This window comes from Aythya ferina, assembly GCF_964211825.1.
Source record: "Aythya ferina genome assembly, chromosome: 2".
Lineage (NCBI taxonomy): Eukaryota > Metazoa > Chordata > Aves > Anseriformes > Anatidae > Aythya > Aythya ferina.
Window position 1 is genome coordinate 48542015 of NC_140297.1, and position 17351 is coordinate 48559365.

Genomic DNA, 17351 nt, shown 5'->3' on the forward strand with positions numbered 1-17351 from the left:
TACATTGCAGATTTACATTTTTACAGCTGTAGTGCCTGATTCTGTGGTCCTTATTCAGAATCTGCTGAACACTGGTGTTACTGACCAAGCACTGAGGGACCATGTTTCTCCTGAGGCTTTCATTGAGCATTTTTTCCAGTGCTTATTTCCAAACCTTGATGGACTGGTGAAAGGCTACCTATTATTATCATTGTTATTATTATTATTTTCATCATCCTCATCGCTACATATTAAAGCATGGTTACGAAGGAGAATTGAATCTGAAAGAAGCTACCAACAGTGTGGTTCCTCCTCCAGTTTTTCATTTATATGTTGCTACTTTTCTGTTTAAGGAGAGCTTAGACAAATCTTGCACAAAAGGTTTAAGTAATCAGTGATGGAATCTGGAAATGTAGCCTGTCAGATATGACTGTTCCAGAATGAGCTGATCAAACACCCATAAGTTAATTATTTCAGAGGGTTACTGTACAATAACCCTCAAGTCCAAACATGAACATTTAAAATCTTATTTTAAATCAGGTATTATTTTCTTCATGATATCAAAAATAATGTGTATAATATGTAAATTTCCAGTAGAAATCTAAACTACTGTTGCTCACTGTGAAGAGGTATTAATATGGACCTCTTCAACATTTCAAAATACTAACTAGTCTAGTGAACTAATACATAGACTCAAGGCAGCCACATTTTACATTTGAAATATAACTTGCCAAGTAAAAAAGTACAAATGGAATAAAGCAGTATAAGTATTTCTCATACAATCAATGGTCTATTCTATTCTCAGTGAAATTAATCACAAGCTTTACATTGTTTCAATGCGGGGCCTGGCTCATGACCATGCTAACCAGTGACTTACAGCTCTGTTTTCTTAATATTACTTTGTACTCCTCCTTTCCTTGATTTCTGTCATAAAAATGCTGAGAGAATAGTCTTCAAATGACAAATCCAAGTATACCTATCTCATCATCTGTCTTGAAATGTTCAAGGACTGCTTTTGAAGAAATATTTTACAAAACTACCAGAAAGTTGTTAGCCACCCCAATCAATTTTGAAGTAGACAAACAACGAATGTCAACAATACTTGGGATGAGTTATTTTGACATATCTTAAGAAATTAAATAAGTAAGTCTCTCTCAAATATTCCACTTTCTGTACCAGTAAGCAAGCAAATAACACAGATGAGCGCAAAGTAAAAGCTTCTTTTCTGTAGGTGATGGTCCATCCCCGGAGCAGCACACTGAGGATGATGAGATGCTCCACAGAACGACAGACTACAGGCCCAGTCCAACAACTCATATGGGTAACCTTTACTCACATTTGAAATGTGTTTGAAATTAATGGGATGATGACAAATCTGTCATGCAAACAACAGATTTTGTGATCTTGCCCCAAACAAATGCTCAAGGGGGAAAAAAGCAAGACTGAAAATAATGATTTTATGTATGCATGTATATGTATATTGGAGAAATGGACAATACTCCAGTACGTCACACATGCAGCTTATAACACTCCTTTTAGGAGCATTGTATTGCATTGTTGCTTTTGAAGTGTAAGTGCTCACCAACTTCAACAGGGAATAAGGCTTAAAAGCATATGCCTCTGCGTGAAGAGATATTTTTGTTCTTTGTTAAAACTTGATTACTTTATGAATGACAAAAAGTAATATATTTTACCATTATTGCAAATTATTACAAATTTTAAATTTGTTAAAATATTAAGCCAAAAACTGATTTTATTTTTAGCTTTGGCTTATAAATTCTATGGGAAAAAAAGAACCTTTTATTTTTTTTTTTCCTGTATGTTTTATAGCTTGCTTTCAATTCTGATATCCTATAAAGTGATCCTTTAAGTGCTGATGAATTTCTTTCTTTCTTTCTCCCCCTTTATTTCTTACTTTTTTTTTTTTTGTCTGAAGAGAAATAATTATTTTTATTATTACAGTGAGGATGTAGTGCAGCAAAAATTTTCAAGGACTTTGGGGAAATTAATTGAGCAGTTGCTTAATCTTATAGACAGGGTCTGAATTTTGCAGTTCTTACTTACACAAAAGGTGTTGAATAGGAGTTTTGTCAAGCAGTCAGGATCTCAGCCACTAATAACCTCTCAGTTATTTTCTTTTTCTCATTAGCAGTCTAACAGCTAACAGACTAATCTGAAGCTGCTATGGCATGCAAGATGAATTACAGCACATAAGGCTTACCCTATGAAAATCGGTGAAAAATTGCAGCCAGCATCTCTCAAAATGTACCCAGGGCAAGCTCCTAAGCAGGCACCAACTAAACCACAGAGCTGCAGTGGCTCCAGTGAAGTGCTGCCAGTTTGCATCGGTGGGGTCTGGCCCTAAAATTAGCCTACAAAAATTCAACCTAAGGCATTTTGAGAAAGTCACTTTGGGATTGTGATATCTGAAGCTATCAAGGTGCTCTGCTGACTCAGTGCAGGAGGCACAAGAGATTGATGCTGGGAGAATTTGCTCTCCCACCATTACGAGGTGTGCCCACCCAACGCTCTTTGGGCTGGAGCAATGCGCGGCTGTGGGGAGCGTGACACTGACCTTCCTTCTCGCAGTCAGAAAGGCAGAGAATGGGGAAAGGACTGAGAGGGTGCCAGGGTTCCTTCAGCTACCATCAGAATATTACATGCATAATTAAGAAAAGACTGCCTCCGCTGCTGACTACTTACACACACAGAGGATTTGTAAGCTTGGTTTTACTAGTTCTGTATTTTTATGTCAGGCACACATTTTTCTATTCCATGTTAGAGCTAAGTCTTGCATCGTATGCAAGGAAAAATATAATAAGCAGATGCTTCAAAAATACCGCCATCTACTTTTGTGACAAGGACTGAAATTACTGAAATTAAACATTGCAGTCAGCTTAATTCCAACAACATACACTGTAAATGCCGCCTTTCTCAGGACCAACAGCTTTTGGTCAAAAAAAAAAAAAAAAAAAAAAAAGCCACAGTTAACTCCACTGTTTCATCTGTGCTACAGTATTTTTTAATATTATGTTAAATTAAATCAATTCTAGTGTTATTAGTATTACCTTTTGAAAGCACCTTTTGAATTTTATTAAATAGGTGTATTCTGTACACCTATCAGATGTTCTTTGTTAATTCAGGTTTTTGCTAATCTGTTACTCTGAATCACCTGTCTCAAATTACATATAATTCATAAAATACTTGGATAAAATCAAGTAAGAGAATAATCATTTTCTCTGCTTTTATCTATTTCAACTTGCTTATACCTTCTTGTATTATTCTCACTGGAGAAGTGTCATGGAAAGGAGTTCAGCAAATATGTCAATAAAATATTTTCTGAAACTTTTTAGATCACATGCAATAATAAAAAGAAAAGCAAGGAAAAATGTTATATGAACTGCTATTATTTCTAACTCAGCTTCAGTCACTCAGAGGTGCATATAGAAAATGAATTAATTTTTCTAAATGTGGGAATTTCTTTCAAGATGAAAAAACACAATCTTCAGGTGAGAAACAGCACATAAACTGTGAAGGTTTCACAGGAAAATGTTTATTAAGATTGGCTAAAGGTAAAACAATTAGCTAACTATGAAGACATAAGATCTCATGCAAATCTAGGAATTGTTTCGAAGTGAAGCTCACAGCATTTTTCGTGTATTTAAGCATGAAATATTATGAATAAAACTGAACATAGCACAGACAGGATGATAATCTACTGTTCTTAGTATCATAAGAAACAAGCTTATTTTATACCAATTTAAATAAAGTAAGAAAATATAGTCAAAAACACGAATTTGTTTTCAAAATTATATTCATTTGGAAACAGTAGCTTTATAACAAAGTACTGATCGTTGAGAAGAACAGTATTACTTTTTCCTTAGCTTTATCATATCTTATAATTGACAGAGCTTTTAAAGAAAGTTTTCTTAAATTGTTAGAACACGTTTATTTTCTTGCAAATTAATTCTTTTTAACTCTTTATGATAGCTTTGAATCCCATAAAGAAAGATGAATTATCACATACTGAGCCCAAGCTGTGAAACAGGAGGAGACAAATAGAGACCCCTACTGTGTTTAACAATGTAGAAGAAATTCCAGACTCAATAGAAAAATTTTCTGTCCTTTTTCTCAGACCACAAAAGCTGTTAGTTATAGATTTGAACAGTGGAGGGCACTCTTGCTATGTAAGAAATGGTACTGACCTGGCATACTTGGTTTGATCTATTCAGCAGCCTAAATCTCAGAATTTGTTAAGTAACAGCCACCTGTGGCACAGACACTAACTGTAATCTGTTTAAAACATTTGCAGTTTCTGATCTTTGCAATAAAGCTCTAGTTAGCTAAAACACTGATGCCTTGCTATGTGTACACAGATGTGGAACAGATCTTCACAAACTTCTTTGAATATTTGTGCAAAATATGGAATTAAATAAGATGTGCACTATGTTTTTCAACATTATATAAAGAGCTATTCAGTTGGCTTTCATGGCATGCATGGATTAATTTTAGAGTGTGTAGGATTTGTTCTAATGTTTGTAGGAATTAAGTGTATTTAGAACACACCAAGTTTCACTGGAAATCCTAAAAAAATATAATTGGTATATCTAATATAGCTGATATATATATATATAAAAGAAAGATATTTAATAGCAAACAAACTGTAAGAAACAGAGCACTAGATTCTGCATAACTTTCTCATTTTGAAACATATATTACTAATTGCACCTTAAACGATCTAACCAAAACCCTACAGAATGAAGCCAGCCACTCTTTGAACAACCATGGCATGCCGATGAAGTTGTGTTTGAAGGATCACAATAAGAGAAGCCAACGTGGAGACCCAATCCTGTATCTGTTAAGCATCTCAAAACTGAATTTACAAGTACTGGAGTCAATGGCACTACTCCTTTGAGTAAAATTACTCATGTACAGGAGTGCCTGAAAGAACGAATGCTAAGTGATTCAATGCTAATCATGCAGCTCAGTCATTTTGCTCATTTGCCATTCTGTGTACTGCAGTATTGCACTGGATAGCAAAACACAGAGAGAGCTAAACAAATCCGTTAGCTTTCATCATTTCCAGCTTTGGGGATGTTATTACATCAACAAAATGATAAAATAAAATTATCGAATGGTGGTGGTAGAACGGATCTCCTGAAACACTGAATGGTAAATCAGTTTTGATTAACTGAAACAAAAATACTGTGGCACCTGCAGGGTTAATTAAGCAGCTCAAGATGCTGGGCTTCACAAAAGGAAACCTTTTTCCTTCTTTAAGAACTGTAAACACTTGTGCTGAACTAGATGAGCATTTGATAAGCTGTACAGCATGTAACAAACTCACAGGGATCTCTAGTTAACACTCAAATTCAGTGTTAACACTTAACAGAACAGTGGTAAGCCGTGCTGCCAAGGTCAACTGCACAGATGTACTAATTGTATTATGAGCTTGACATCTAGTGGCCACCCCTGGCAGGGCAAAGCAGGCAAAGGTTAAATCAGCAAGCCTTGTCAAAGCACTTCTAACTACCCACCCTCAGGGAGAAGTCCTCGGGAAGCTTTCTGGCACTCTGCAATCCCCACCTTCATTCTCCCCGGCTCCGGGCTGCGCGCCTGCAGCAGCCACTGCGCGCCCGCACGGGGCAGCAGCCGCCCGCCGCCCCCGAGCACCCACCCCCGAGCCCCCAGCCCCGAGCACCCACCCGGCCGGGCCGCAGCTCCTGGAGGAGACGAACAGCCTTCCCAACCATTTCGGCATGTTTCGCTCTCGGGCAGAAGTTCGGGGTTTTTTTCTGCTTCTTTTTCAACCACTGATAGGGTCCAAATTAGGGGGCGAGGGGGTTGGAAAAGGGGAAAAAGCAATATTAGAGATTAACAATAAGAGTTGTAGAAAGCCTTTTTATTTTATTTTTAAAGATTAACTTACCCCATAACAAATGTTCACTGCATGCTCACTATGTGCACCCTAGCTACAACAAGATAATATGAAAAAATTCCTCTTTAGTCTACTATCACAGAAGTGCACTCTATCATCTTTTTAAAGAATTATTTTTCTGGCTATTCCAATTTCAAGGGGTTTCCCTTGACAAAAAAGTAATGTACTCTATGGCCAGCAGCTTGACAACTGAACCACCTCCTATAAGTATATTTTGCCCCAAATTTTTATTATTTTTTTTCCTCTTACTGGAAAACTTTCATTGTGTTTAGTTGTTTTAAGCAGGTAAAGGAAACAGGTTTTTGGCCCTTTACATTGAAATGTATGAACTGATAAAAAATTGCTGCTGAAACTGTATTTATTCATGCTTCCTCTGAAAAAATTATAGCAAATTACTGTCATTTTACAAATGCAATGTTACGGAAGGAATGATTTTAGCCTGTTTTATTTTCTAAGTGTCAGTACTCAGCTAATTAATTTCCTGCCAGACCTGGCTTATTATCAACAAAAGTGATTGACTCATGTCCTGACTGATAGATATGATGGACTTGTATCAACAGATATGCTTGTCCTGGCTAGGTAATCAACAAATAAAATGAAGGAAAAAATATCCCAAAAATCTTCCCAGGACTCAAACTTTTTTTCAGAAATGACACTGATACTCATTAATAATGTGGATATTTTCACTCCTTCTTTATAATGCTACACATTTTTATTTTTTGTTTTTTTTTTTTTTTGAATGGTAGCTTTTCCTCTTCCTTAGGCAAGGACAAGTAATTATCAACAGCTAAATGTATGCATATTAATAGCTTAATTACACAGAATCTAAACCAATACCTTTCAAAACTTCCTTCCTCCCCAAGAGTCCTAATGTCTACCTTAGAAGAAATAAGAATTCCTCAAGATCATTATCAGCGCCAGATAAAATCTGACCCAATTTGGGCTACCTTCATCATTTATATATACACACACTCTCAAACCACTTTATTGTTTTAGTTTCCTTATTATTACATTTTTATTCTATTGCTAATACTGATCAAAATAGTAAGAATATTAAATATATATATAAATTCAGATATTATGTTGTTTTAATATTACAGTCTCCATTGTAATACCAGAACTATTTATATAAAGTTTCAATTAACTTTTCTTATCAAAGGAGCAATTTATTACAATAAATATTTGGCCTTTTATTTTTCAACAACAAAAAAATCTTTCTTGAAGTTGCCTTAGAACAGACATTTGCAAAAATAACTTAAGTTTCATGTTTACTGACAGCTGCTTGTGACTTTTCAAGTTTTAAAGGCAGTAGTATCTAAATGATATGGAATAACATAAATTCTTGAATGTATGAATGCAAGAAAGCATGAACATCCTTCCAAAATGTGTTTCTATCTTATATATTTGCAGATAGAGTAAACATGCTCACATGAAGCTGGCTGTTCCATAGAGGACTATCATTTCTGTGGCGGAGCATGTGTGTCTGTGTACATACTCCAAAAGAATACAGAGTGCAGTTACAAACTGTTCAAAACTGCACCACCGATTCCACATTACCAGTATGAAAAAGAAATGCTGGTTTAGATAATACTGTGTGCATTGAAGAGTTGAGAGAAACAAAAACAAAAACCAAACAAATAGGTCCAACGTTTAAAAAATGATTGCAAAAAACACATTAGAAAACTGTCATTACACAGTTTGCTTTAAGGTATCCCATTCAGCTCAGACTGAACAATGATACATACTTGCCAGTAGCTTCACATGAAAAAGTCCAAAGTGATCATTTTTCATCACCCTTACTAGAACCACACTTATACACTGTAAGAAGCACTTCTCAGCATTCCACATACACACACAAAAAACCCGCAAACTTTTATTATCCCTACATTAAAGATAGAAATGTTATATCCACGTTTTCATATAAAAATTAATCTGAGTTAAAGCATTTGCATTGTATCTATAATTCTGATTCAATTGTAATCTGTTGAATTAGAGAAGTGTATTAGAAATGTAATTCCAGCTATTACAATTTACTGAGAACAGCTTTACATTTACTAAGAAACTGAGATTATTGTATTCTATGGGTAGCCATTTGAATCCTTCTGCTGCTATTTAAAAAAATATTGCCATCATGTCTTCTACTTTAGTAACCTTACAGTGTTTTTAATTTTTTTTTTTTTTTTTTTTTTTTTTTAGGAAATATAATTTGTTCACTCTTCCACAGTGCAATTATTCAAGCAATATTTTATCGCTAGTTGTTTGTTAACACTTCCTATCTAAATTATTAAAAAATATATATATTTCAGCATTTCCATTTCAACAAATAACTTTAAAGGATTTTGATTGTAAATCTGTAATTGATGACATTGCCAATTATCTTCAGACTTCAAACAATTTCTCACTATTATGACATTGCCCTGTCTGAATGCAGTTTTATTATACTGTAGTCCAGGCTGGCTATAAAATTATATATTACAATTATTAAACTTCCTTGATAGCATTACCACAAAAGTTATGGTGGGTCCAGTCAACTTAAGATATGGCCTAATGTTTATCTGCCATTCTGCTCCCCAAACTGCCATGCTTCTTTCTGCTATTATGAATGTTCCCTCACTCGAAGGATTGTTTATGGAACATTCATTCTGAAATGCTTCACTTAATAAAATCTGTTTTGAGGTGGTATTAAACATGATTTCATTAAATAAATAATAAGCTTCATTTGCTTAATCTTGTGTTAACAACAGCTTCCCCTCATTGAAGATAACAACCATATTAATGAAAAAGCTACACGTATCAAACAATTCTGCTTAAACAGTTTGCTTTTAAAAAAAAGTACAAATATTCTTGCACTGTGGAAACTATTTTTGGCTTGTTGCAAAATATGCTCAGGAACTGTAGCAATATCTTGATTACAGCTGTGAATAGAAATGAAAAATACTGACTTGACAAGAAGTGTTTTAATTTGTGAGATTGGGAGCACTCATTATATCTGGCCTATAAAATTGCTTTCAGTATAGCAATCGTTAGTCTTCATAATATAACATGTAAATGATTTACATTACACTAATGTACACTAGATAGCCCTCTACTTGTGTATGCTGAGTCCACCTTGTTCACATTTCTCAGAGGAGAGTGAAAAACCAAGAGCTCCACTTTAGCTTGTTAATTGTTAACTATGAAGGGTTTCACTCTATTAATTAAAATATGTTTTAATAAAAGAAAACAGCACAATTTGATAACAGCCTTCTAAGGCTGAAAAGTATTTACATTGTTGCATTTTAGGGCTGCTGTGAAAGCCGATTTTGTGCTATTCAGGGACCACAATAATAACGCTTTAAAATTCCTCACTGGGATGCAATGTAGTCCTTTTGATGGAAAGACTGTCTTTCTCATTCGGCAGAAATAAATCCATTCATTTGATCATGTAGTCATTGAGGGCAATACAAAACAAACCAAGTGTGAGAAATTCTATGTGATGAAGTAAACAAAACAAAACCCCCCAAAAAAGGGAAAAAAAAAAAAACATTTCCATGACAAAAAGATTCTTTGTCCTTAATCTACCCACCATATGCAAGCGTTTCTTTTTAGCATATCTCTTGTTCTAATCTTGGGTGACATGGCTACATAGATAAGATTCACAAAACAAAACAAAAACCTAATTTAACAATTTTTTTTCAATTTATTAACTCACCAGGAGTGTCATAATGAAGCAGTAGTGTTTTATTTTTCTGTATTGAAATGGATTTGGAGCATTTAAAAGTTTATAATACTAGTGATAAATTCTCTAACCTAGAACCCACCCCAACAGAGACTAGGCTCAATTAATCTTGTTTACATAATAAAATTATAATTCTCATCCACTTGCTTATATGAATTTATTTTACATTACCACTGTTTTCTAGAAAAAATAAATAATAATAAAAAAAAATAATCATACGTGCATTGCTTTGCTTCTGTAGTGTGACAGAAGGAAGCATTTCTCTGTGTTCCTGTTAGAGTCAATACCCAAGTGGGTTTTCCTGAAGCAGTGGTAGCAGTGCCTTCCTAACTACCCTGGACAGTGTGGAACTCATTCCCTGGTTCCCCAAATACCCTGGGAAAGAGCATGGGGCTTAAAGATTTGCCAGTCTGACAGATGTTTTAACCTGATGAAGTGGATTCATGCTGCCTTAAGCTTCAAGACTGCAAAGTTCAGATACAATAGTCAAAATCCTCCTCAGGCTTCAACTTCGTTGCCTTTCTTTCCCTCCAGATGCAACTTAGAAGTCATTATAGTTTTGAAGCAGGAAAATGACTTTCCCCCCCCCCCCCCCCCCTTTCTTTTTGAAGAGAGGGAGAGGGGATAAACCAGTGAGCAAGGGGCCTACACAGAAAGCACTGTGGCTCCCACTTGGTTATGCAAGAAACTGAGAAAGCAGTGAGCTTCCATGCATAGAAGAAAAGAAAAACTTTTAAGTAGAAGCCCTCAACTTAGCTCAGGGAAAGTGAGGATGGGCTGTGGCATGCCTTTGAGCGCAGCAATGCCTAGGACTATGCAGGAAATTAGAAAATATATAAATGAAATTAAATCAAATTAAATTTAAAAAGCCAGTCCTCTTCTAAACAAACAAACAAAAAACACACAGCAAGGTGGAAATTCGGACTAACTACAGCCCAGATCTGCTCAGTTTTAGACACTTGTTCACTAGCAGCCTGGGCAGCCCAGATACTTCAAAGCAAGTGTGCGTGTGTCTGCGTGTGGGGAGGGAGTGGAGAATGGCGGATGGGTGAGAAAATCCCCCTTCCCCACCTCCTGCGGCCGGCGCGACAGGGGCCGGTGGCGGCGGTGGCACTCCGCGTCACCCACCCCCAGTAAGAATTATGGTCGCAGCAGAGCTAGGCGGCTCGGGGGCGAGGGGGGGGGGGGGGGGGGGGGAAGGTGAAAAGCTGCTCGAGCTCTTCAGAAATATTAAAGCCAAATCCGCCAATCCCGCAGGCCCCCGCCCGCCGCGCAGAGAGGGACCCCCGGTGCCCCGAAGGCTGCCCGCGGCTGGGGGGCGGCGGGAGCCCGGCCGGGCCGCCCAGCAACACGCCGCCCCCTCCTCCAGGGCGATAGAAAGCCCTGTGCACCGGTCGCCTGGGGCTGCCCCGGCAGCCCCCGGCCCGTGGGAGCCCCCCGTGCCCGCAGCCCGGCCCCGGCCGCCGCCAACTTCGCGGCCGGAGGGCGAGGGGAACATGGCTCCGGCACGGGGCGGGAGTGGGGGGGAGAAAAAGGAAAAAAAATAAAAGAGGTACAGCAAAAAGGGCGACCGAGAAGCACAAGGGCAGCAACAACAAAAACTAAAGGAAAACAAGCAGAAAAGCAGACGTACAAAACAGCCCGAGGGAGAGGGAGGAGGAGGAGGCAGGCGTTGCTCCGGAGTGCCCGCTCCTGCAGCTGCCCGGGCCCGGGTCAGCGGGGAGGGAGGGCCGAGTCCCGCTGCCGAGCCCCGCCGTAATAAAAGCGCTCGGGAGGCCGGGAAGGAGCCGCTGGGAGGGCTGGTTAGTCAGGGGGTGGGCTGCAGAAACTTGGCTAAACTGCTAACTTCTCAGTTCCGCTGCCTCTTCCCCAGCTGCTCTAATTCCCATTCTCCCGCTGCAGAGTAATTGCGCTCCCATGTTCACCATCACCATAAATCCACCTATCTCCGTCCGAAACAGACTCACAAAAGGAGAGAGAGAGGGAGAAAGAGGCTCCGGGAGCCCTTACCGTGCTCAGAAACTACCTCCGCTTGCAGCTCTTCGTCCGATTTGAGATGCTGGGGTTTCGCTTGCTTTCGACGAGACATGCTGCTAACTGAGCCGTCTTGACTCTGCTTTTTGCAGAGGCATCAGCGACGTGGAGGTGGAAAGGGGGGAGGAATTGGGAACGAGGGAAGGGCGAGGGGGGGGAAGAGGTGGGGGCTGGAAATAACTGTTCGCAAATAAAAGTCGAGTTGCAGAACAAACCAACCAAACAACAACAGAAAAGGCAACCAACCCCAAGGAAAAGAAGGAGAAAAAAAAAAAAAAAAAAAAAAAGCAAGGCTAACCAACCAAACTGAGAGTGAGTGAGCGGGTGAGCGAGCGGGGGCTCAGCCGGGCGGGGTGTGCGCGGTGCGGTGCTGCGTGCGCGGCGGGCTGGGGCGGCTGCGCGGAGCGCGCATGGGGCTCGATAATTACGGTGGTGAATAATGCATGGCGATTAATGGTGCTGGGGGCGAGCGCGGATTGGCGAGGCTCCAGCGGGCTCAGGCTGCATATGTAAATGAAGGACGGGGCTCCGCAATTAGCCGCTTCGCTCCGCCAAATGATGCGGCTCCCCGGCACCGGCAGCGCCGCCTGCGAGAGGCACCGACCGCGGCGGCGGCGGCGGCAGCAGCAGCGGCGGCGGCAGAGAAACACACACGCACCACGCAGGAGGGCTCTGTTTTGCACACACTTTACACAACATATGTGCAAGGTTCACTTGTTGGGAGAGGTCACGATCTTCGCCTTTCTGTCTTTCTTTCTTCCCCCCGGCTCTCAGTTTCTTTTGCTCCACTTTCTTCTGATCTCTTCGCCTTTTTTTTTTTTTTTTTTTTTTTCCTTCTTCACATCACTCTGCCTCCTCGTCTCCTCCTGGTCTCTCTTTCCCCAGAAGTTGATCTGCAAAGCATCTGATTTCTGTGTACGTGTGAGTAATTTCTTTGCAGGAGGAAAAGAAACTTTTGTGTGTGCTTCTTTCCTTTCCGCTTTCTTCTCGGTGTGCGTGTGTGCTGCTCTGCTCTTCTTTTCTCTTAATCTTCACATGCTCGCCTTTAGCTCTTCCATCCTGTCTCCTTTTCCGTCTCTGTTTCTCCGTCTCCCCTTCCCGGCTGACTTTTGTTCTCTCCTCTCGCAAGCGCACGCACGCACGCACACACACAGAAGACCTTGGGCAGTTTTGTCTTTCACCTCTCCTTCCTTCTTCTTTGTCTTGCAGCTTCTTTCTCCAAGCAGAGACTCCCCGTTGGTGGTGGTGGTCACTTCCTGTTGTCCATTGGTAGGAAGTTTTTTTTTTCTTTCTCCCCCTCTCTCTCAGGTTGTAATGACTTTTTGTGACACTCCTCACCCCCCCTCCCCAGCTCAGTTGTGTGTCCTGCTAGCTAATGACAGCGGTCTCGCGTGTGCGCCGACGAGCAAGTCCTCGGTCTCCAGCGAATAGTATCGATCCTCTCCCAGATTTGGGGGGTGGGGGGTGGCTGTTGTTGTCGCGAGGGCGATCCCCCCTCCCCTTCCTCGCCTCGCTCGCAGTGGCCACCGCAGCCTCGTCCCCGCGCGGCGGCTCCCCCGCTCGATGCCTCCGCTCCGTGCCGAGGAGCGGTGCGCGCACCGCGGCCGCTCTCGATTTCGGGCGGATAAACTTTGAAGTTTGGGAGCCGTGCGGGTCACACGGCAGCTCCTCCTACTCTCCTCCTCCTCCTCCGCCTCCTCCCGTGCGGCGCTGCCGGGGCTGCCGCCGGGGCTGCCCCAGCCCCGCAGCTCGCTCAGCTCCCCGCCGCCGCCGAGCCTCCCTCTCCGCACGCACTTTCCCAACAGCAGCTTTTCTCCCAGGCCCCCACTTTTTTTTTTTTTTTTTTTTTTTTTTTTAAGTGAGGCGGGAGGGGGGAGGCAGAGCCTTCCCTTCCCCCTCCGCCCCTCTCCCCTTTATCACTTTACAAGTTGCCGGGGAGCCGGGTCGCCTTCCCCCGCCCCGTCCCGTCCCGTCCCGTCCGTCCCCCGGGAGGAGGGAGGGAAGAAGCGATGGAGGGAGGGATGGAGGGGGCGGCCCGGCCGCTGCCACAAGTTGCCGCTTTCCGTCGCCGTCCCTGCCCGCCTCCTCCGGGGCTCCCATGGCAGGCAGCGGCCGCTAGGATGTACCCCACTGTCGCCGATCACCACCGCGCTGCCCCCCCCCGCGCAGCCCCGCGCCGCCGAGTGCCGGGGGGGGGCTCTCCTCCAGCGGCCCCCTCCGCCTTTTTTTATTTTTTTTAAGTGTTGGTGGCAGATGGGTCCCTGCGCGCTGCTCGGTGCTGTCCCGCACCGTCCCCTGCGCGGGGTGGGATGGGGAGGGTTGGGGAGCGAGGCGGGGATGAGTGAAAGGGATTTCCTCCTAATGCCTCTACTCCAGCCTGTGTAATCCAGCCCTAGTCCTTAAAACACGCTAACCCCGGCTTCTGCGGGAGGCTCTTCGGTGTAAACTTTCCCTGGTGATAGCTCTCTTTATCTCGCGCATTGTGATACCGCGTCTCTGGGCTTTCGGCTTATGTCTCGCTTTTCTGCCGCGAGGCAAATCAAATAAAGTTAGAGGCGACAGTTTAGGCCACTTCGGATAGTTTCTTGAAATGCATGCTCTCGGCGATTTCTGCGGTGCAGACATTCGTTAAAAACAGTCACGACCCTTGAAAGAAACAGCGCCGAAACGGCAAATCAATTCAACTTAGCTCTTAGACGAGCATACTTTTCTGTCCTTCGTTCAGCAAGATGTCTACACGAGACCTCTTACAATGATTTCCTGCCTTATAATTTAAACAAAGCAAAACAAAACTTGTTTGCTGTCCACAAATTCTAACGTATGTTCTCTCCGTGCATCCATGCTTCCTGAAAGTTTGGTCGTAATGAGACTGTCTAGAGACGGTCGCGATGGCTGAAATCTGATGTATTTTGTAATATGAAGTGGGAGGGGATGAGACTATTAATTGAGCATTTTTTTTTCCCCCATCAGAAGTAGGGATTTATTGCACCCTGCACACACGGATAACACGTTTTGCTTGTATGTATATGCTACGTTATATCGCAGGCACAGTGCAGGTGAAAGCGAGCGTGCGCTGAAGTCACCCCCGCACCGCAGTCGTGACTGGGGAGCCGGAGTTGTGGCTTCTCCTTAACAGCAGAGAAGTACATTTCTCCCGATTTGAGTTAGGTGAAGGATCTCAGCTACCTCCTGCGACTGAAACGTTTGCCTGGAATGAAAGAGCCAACTTTAACCTTGCCCTGGCATTTTTTACCCATTGCGGTAGTAACCAGAAATGGGTCAATTTTCCTCCAGTCCTCTTCGGAAGAGAGTTGTTCTTGTTGCTCAAGCAACGTTTTTTTCTCCCTATGTTTCTATTGCTCAGTGCTTGGTAGTTCCCTCAGCAGCATAAGATTTCTTGAAGAGTGTTTTAAAGGTGCCTTTCTTATAGCGCGATTAAAAAAAAATAAAAAAGAAAATGGAAAAAAAAAGCTCTTTTATAAAAACAAAAAACTTTGTCCTTTGTAAAAAGTAAAGCGAGCGAAAATTAATATGATTTTGCGGGACGTGAGAGAATCTTTAAGTGGAAAATTAAACAGTCCCGTCTTTAATGTTTAATGAACAATGGAGAACACAACAGGCAAGGAAGGCATAATTACCAGATTTGTATCTCTTGGCATTAACATACTCTAGGGTTACAAGTGATACATTTTACGGGCTCCTTCTCCCTTACACCGCTCCCCTTCCCACTTTCCTCCCGGGGCGAGGAGCAGCCGCTGGGCGAGCTGCTGGACGCTGCCCCCCCGCCGCCGCCGGGAAGCGCCGGCAGCCCCCTGAGTGCTGCGGGCACGGCGGGGACCTTCCTCTGGGAGCGGCGCAGATCCCAGGGGGAAACTTTTCTACCCGACCCGTGCGGAAAACCCTGGGGGCGCCGAGGGCTCGGGAGGCGAGTGGAAAGTTATGAAGTGATACGCGTTTCCTCCGGCCCCTCTCTCCTCCCCCCCCCCCCCTCCCCCCGCGTCTCCCCATTACGCCGCAAAGTTTTCCACGAACCTTTTAATTAATCTTCCTGGCTCGAGGGCGAGAAAAATAATAAATTAAGTCGGCTACGAAAAACGTGGCCTTTTCGGGGTGTGTGTGGGGGGAACTGATTAGCCGCGTAAATCTCTGCGCAGTGGCTAGGGCTGTGCGCGCAGGCAGATGGGACGCGGCAGTGCGGGGCCGGCACCCGCAAATGTCCCCGCGTCCTGCGCGCGTCCGCTCTCCGGGACTGGTCGGTCTGCTGAAATGCTCCGACAGGGAAGGGATGCAGAAGTTATTTTCTCCGTAATTAAATCGAATTTACCACTTGTCTTCTTTTTATTGCGATGTTTCCTTCATCCTGAGAAGAGACGCGTTATTATTTTGTCTGCTTAATAATATTGTATATCAATTAATACTTTTTTTTTTTTTTTTTTTTTTTTTTTTTTTTTTTTACATTAATGGGACACCTGGTTACGGGTTTGCTTTAATTTGTATCCTCATTCAAGGGGAATAAAAACCTTCAGAAAGCTTATCTGCACGATCGACTCTTCAAAGACCGTATAAGTAGTTCTGTCTACACTTATGCTTTATAAAAGGTTGTTGTTCTTAAACCCGTCAAAATTACCAACGTGCAGATAAGACGGATGTGACGTTTCCTATAATCCGACTACTGTCTTTTATTGCTATTATTTTGCTCAGCAACTTTATTCGAAAGGACGTGCAATTATTTCGACTTCATTTTCTGTCGTCTCGTGCTCTTCCTGGAAAGCTGAAGTAGTATATTCCCACCCCTTTTTTGCACCATAACTTTTGTTTGAGGACCCTGGGGTTAAATTCAGCACAATTTTGTCTATTTAAAGCTGCAACAACTGATGGCTAATTCGTTCTCACATGAGCAAAGATATTACCATACTAATATTATTATTGGTAAGAAGAGGTAATTGATAACACCACCTGCCACTCTGCAGCAATCACGATGATAAATGTTTCCATCAGAGGGAAATCTGTGCTTGGTCTACCACAGCCTAACCCAAACAGCATGTCAAACGTCAATTATAAAGATGTTTCTTTTCTATTACTTTTTTTTTTTTTTTTTGAAAGTAACTAGCCCCACTATGAGATTTATAGAACCGGTATAGAGCACGGCCGTGCTTAAACGTTTTGCCTTAAACATTTAAGTAACTTTTCTTTTTATTTAATATCATACCATTCTTGGATCTAAATAAACATCGATTCATACGCACAAAAGCTTATGCTCACACTTAGCAAACTCTAATTACCATCCACTTCCTTCTTTAACCTAACAGATGACACATTAATTTAAGCAACAATTTTAAATACTCTGTGGAATATCTGTAAAATGTTCTGGGGCTATTAGCAAGGCAACATGCATTTAAGAGCATGCATACATGCCATAAACACATAGAAGGACACAAATATAGGTGGTGTATATATTAAAATACTGTATTTGGACTGTAATGTGTGTCTGTCAAACTATACTCAAGGAGGTGCAAGTAGTCACAATTTACATATAAAATTAGTATTTTTAGCTCCTGTGCAAAAATATATATGCTTCCAAAATTACTAGTGAGATGAATATTAAAATGCATGTATATATACATGCATAGACACACTGACACACAGAAAACATAACATCGTTCAGTAATTCCAGCTATAAAA

General features: G+C 41.9%; 1 protein-coding gene across 6 annotated transcripts in view; it reads right to left on the reverse strand.

The window, feature by feature from the left end:
* Positions 1-11914, reverse strand: part of SALL3 (spalt like transcription factor 3) — a 22030-nt gene extending 10116 nt beyond the window's left edge. For 4 of the 6 annotated variants that reach the window (XM_084507687.1, XM_084507689.1, XM_084507686.1 and 1 more), the window contains exons 1-2: positions 11646-11914; positions 5685-5792 (exon numbers count right to left, since the gene is read on the reverse strand). In XM_084507687.1, coding sequence (XP_084363813.1) covers positions 5685-5792; positions 11646-11724 — 187 coding nt within the window. In that variant the 5' untranslated portion in view covers positions 11725-11914. The remainder of the gene's footprint in view (positions 1-5684; positions 5793-11645) is intronic. The other 2 variants (XM_084507690.1, XM_084507688.1) reach the window with 1 other exon arrangement.
* Positions 11915-17351: the final 5437 nt, after the last annotated feature.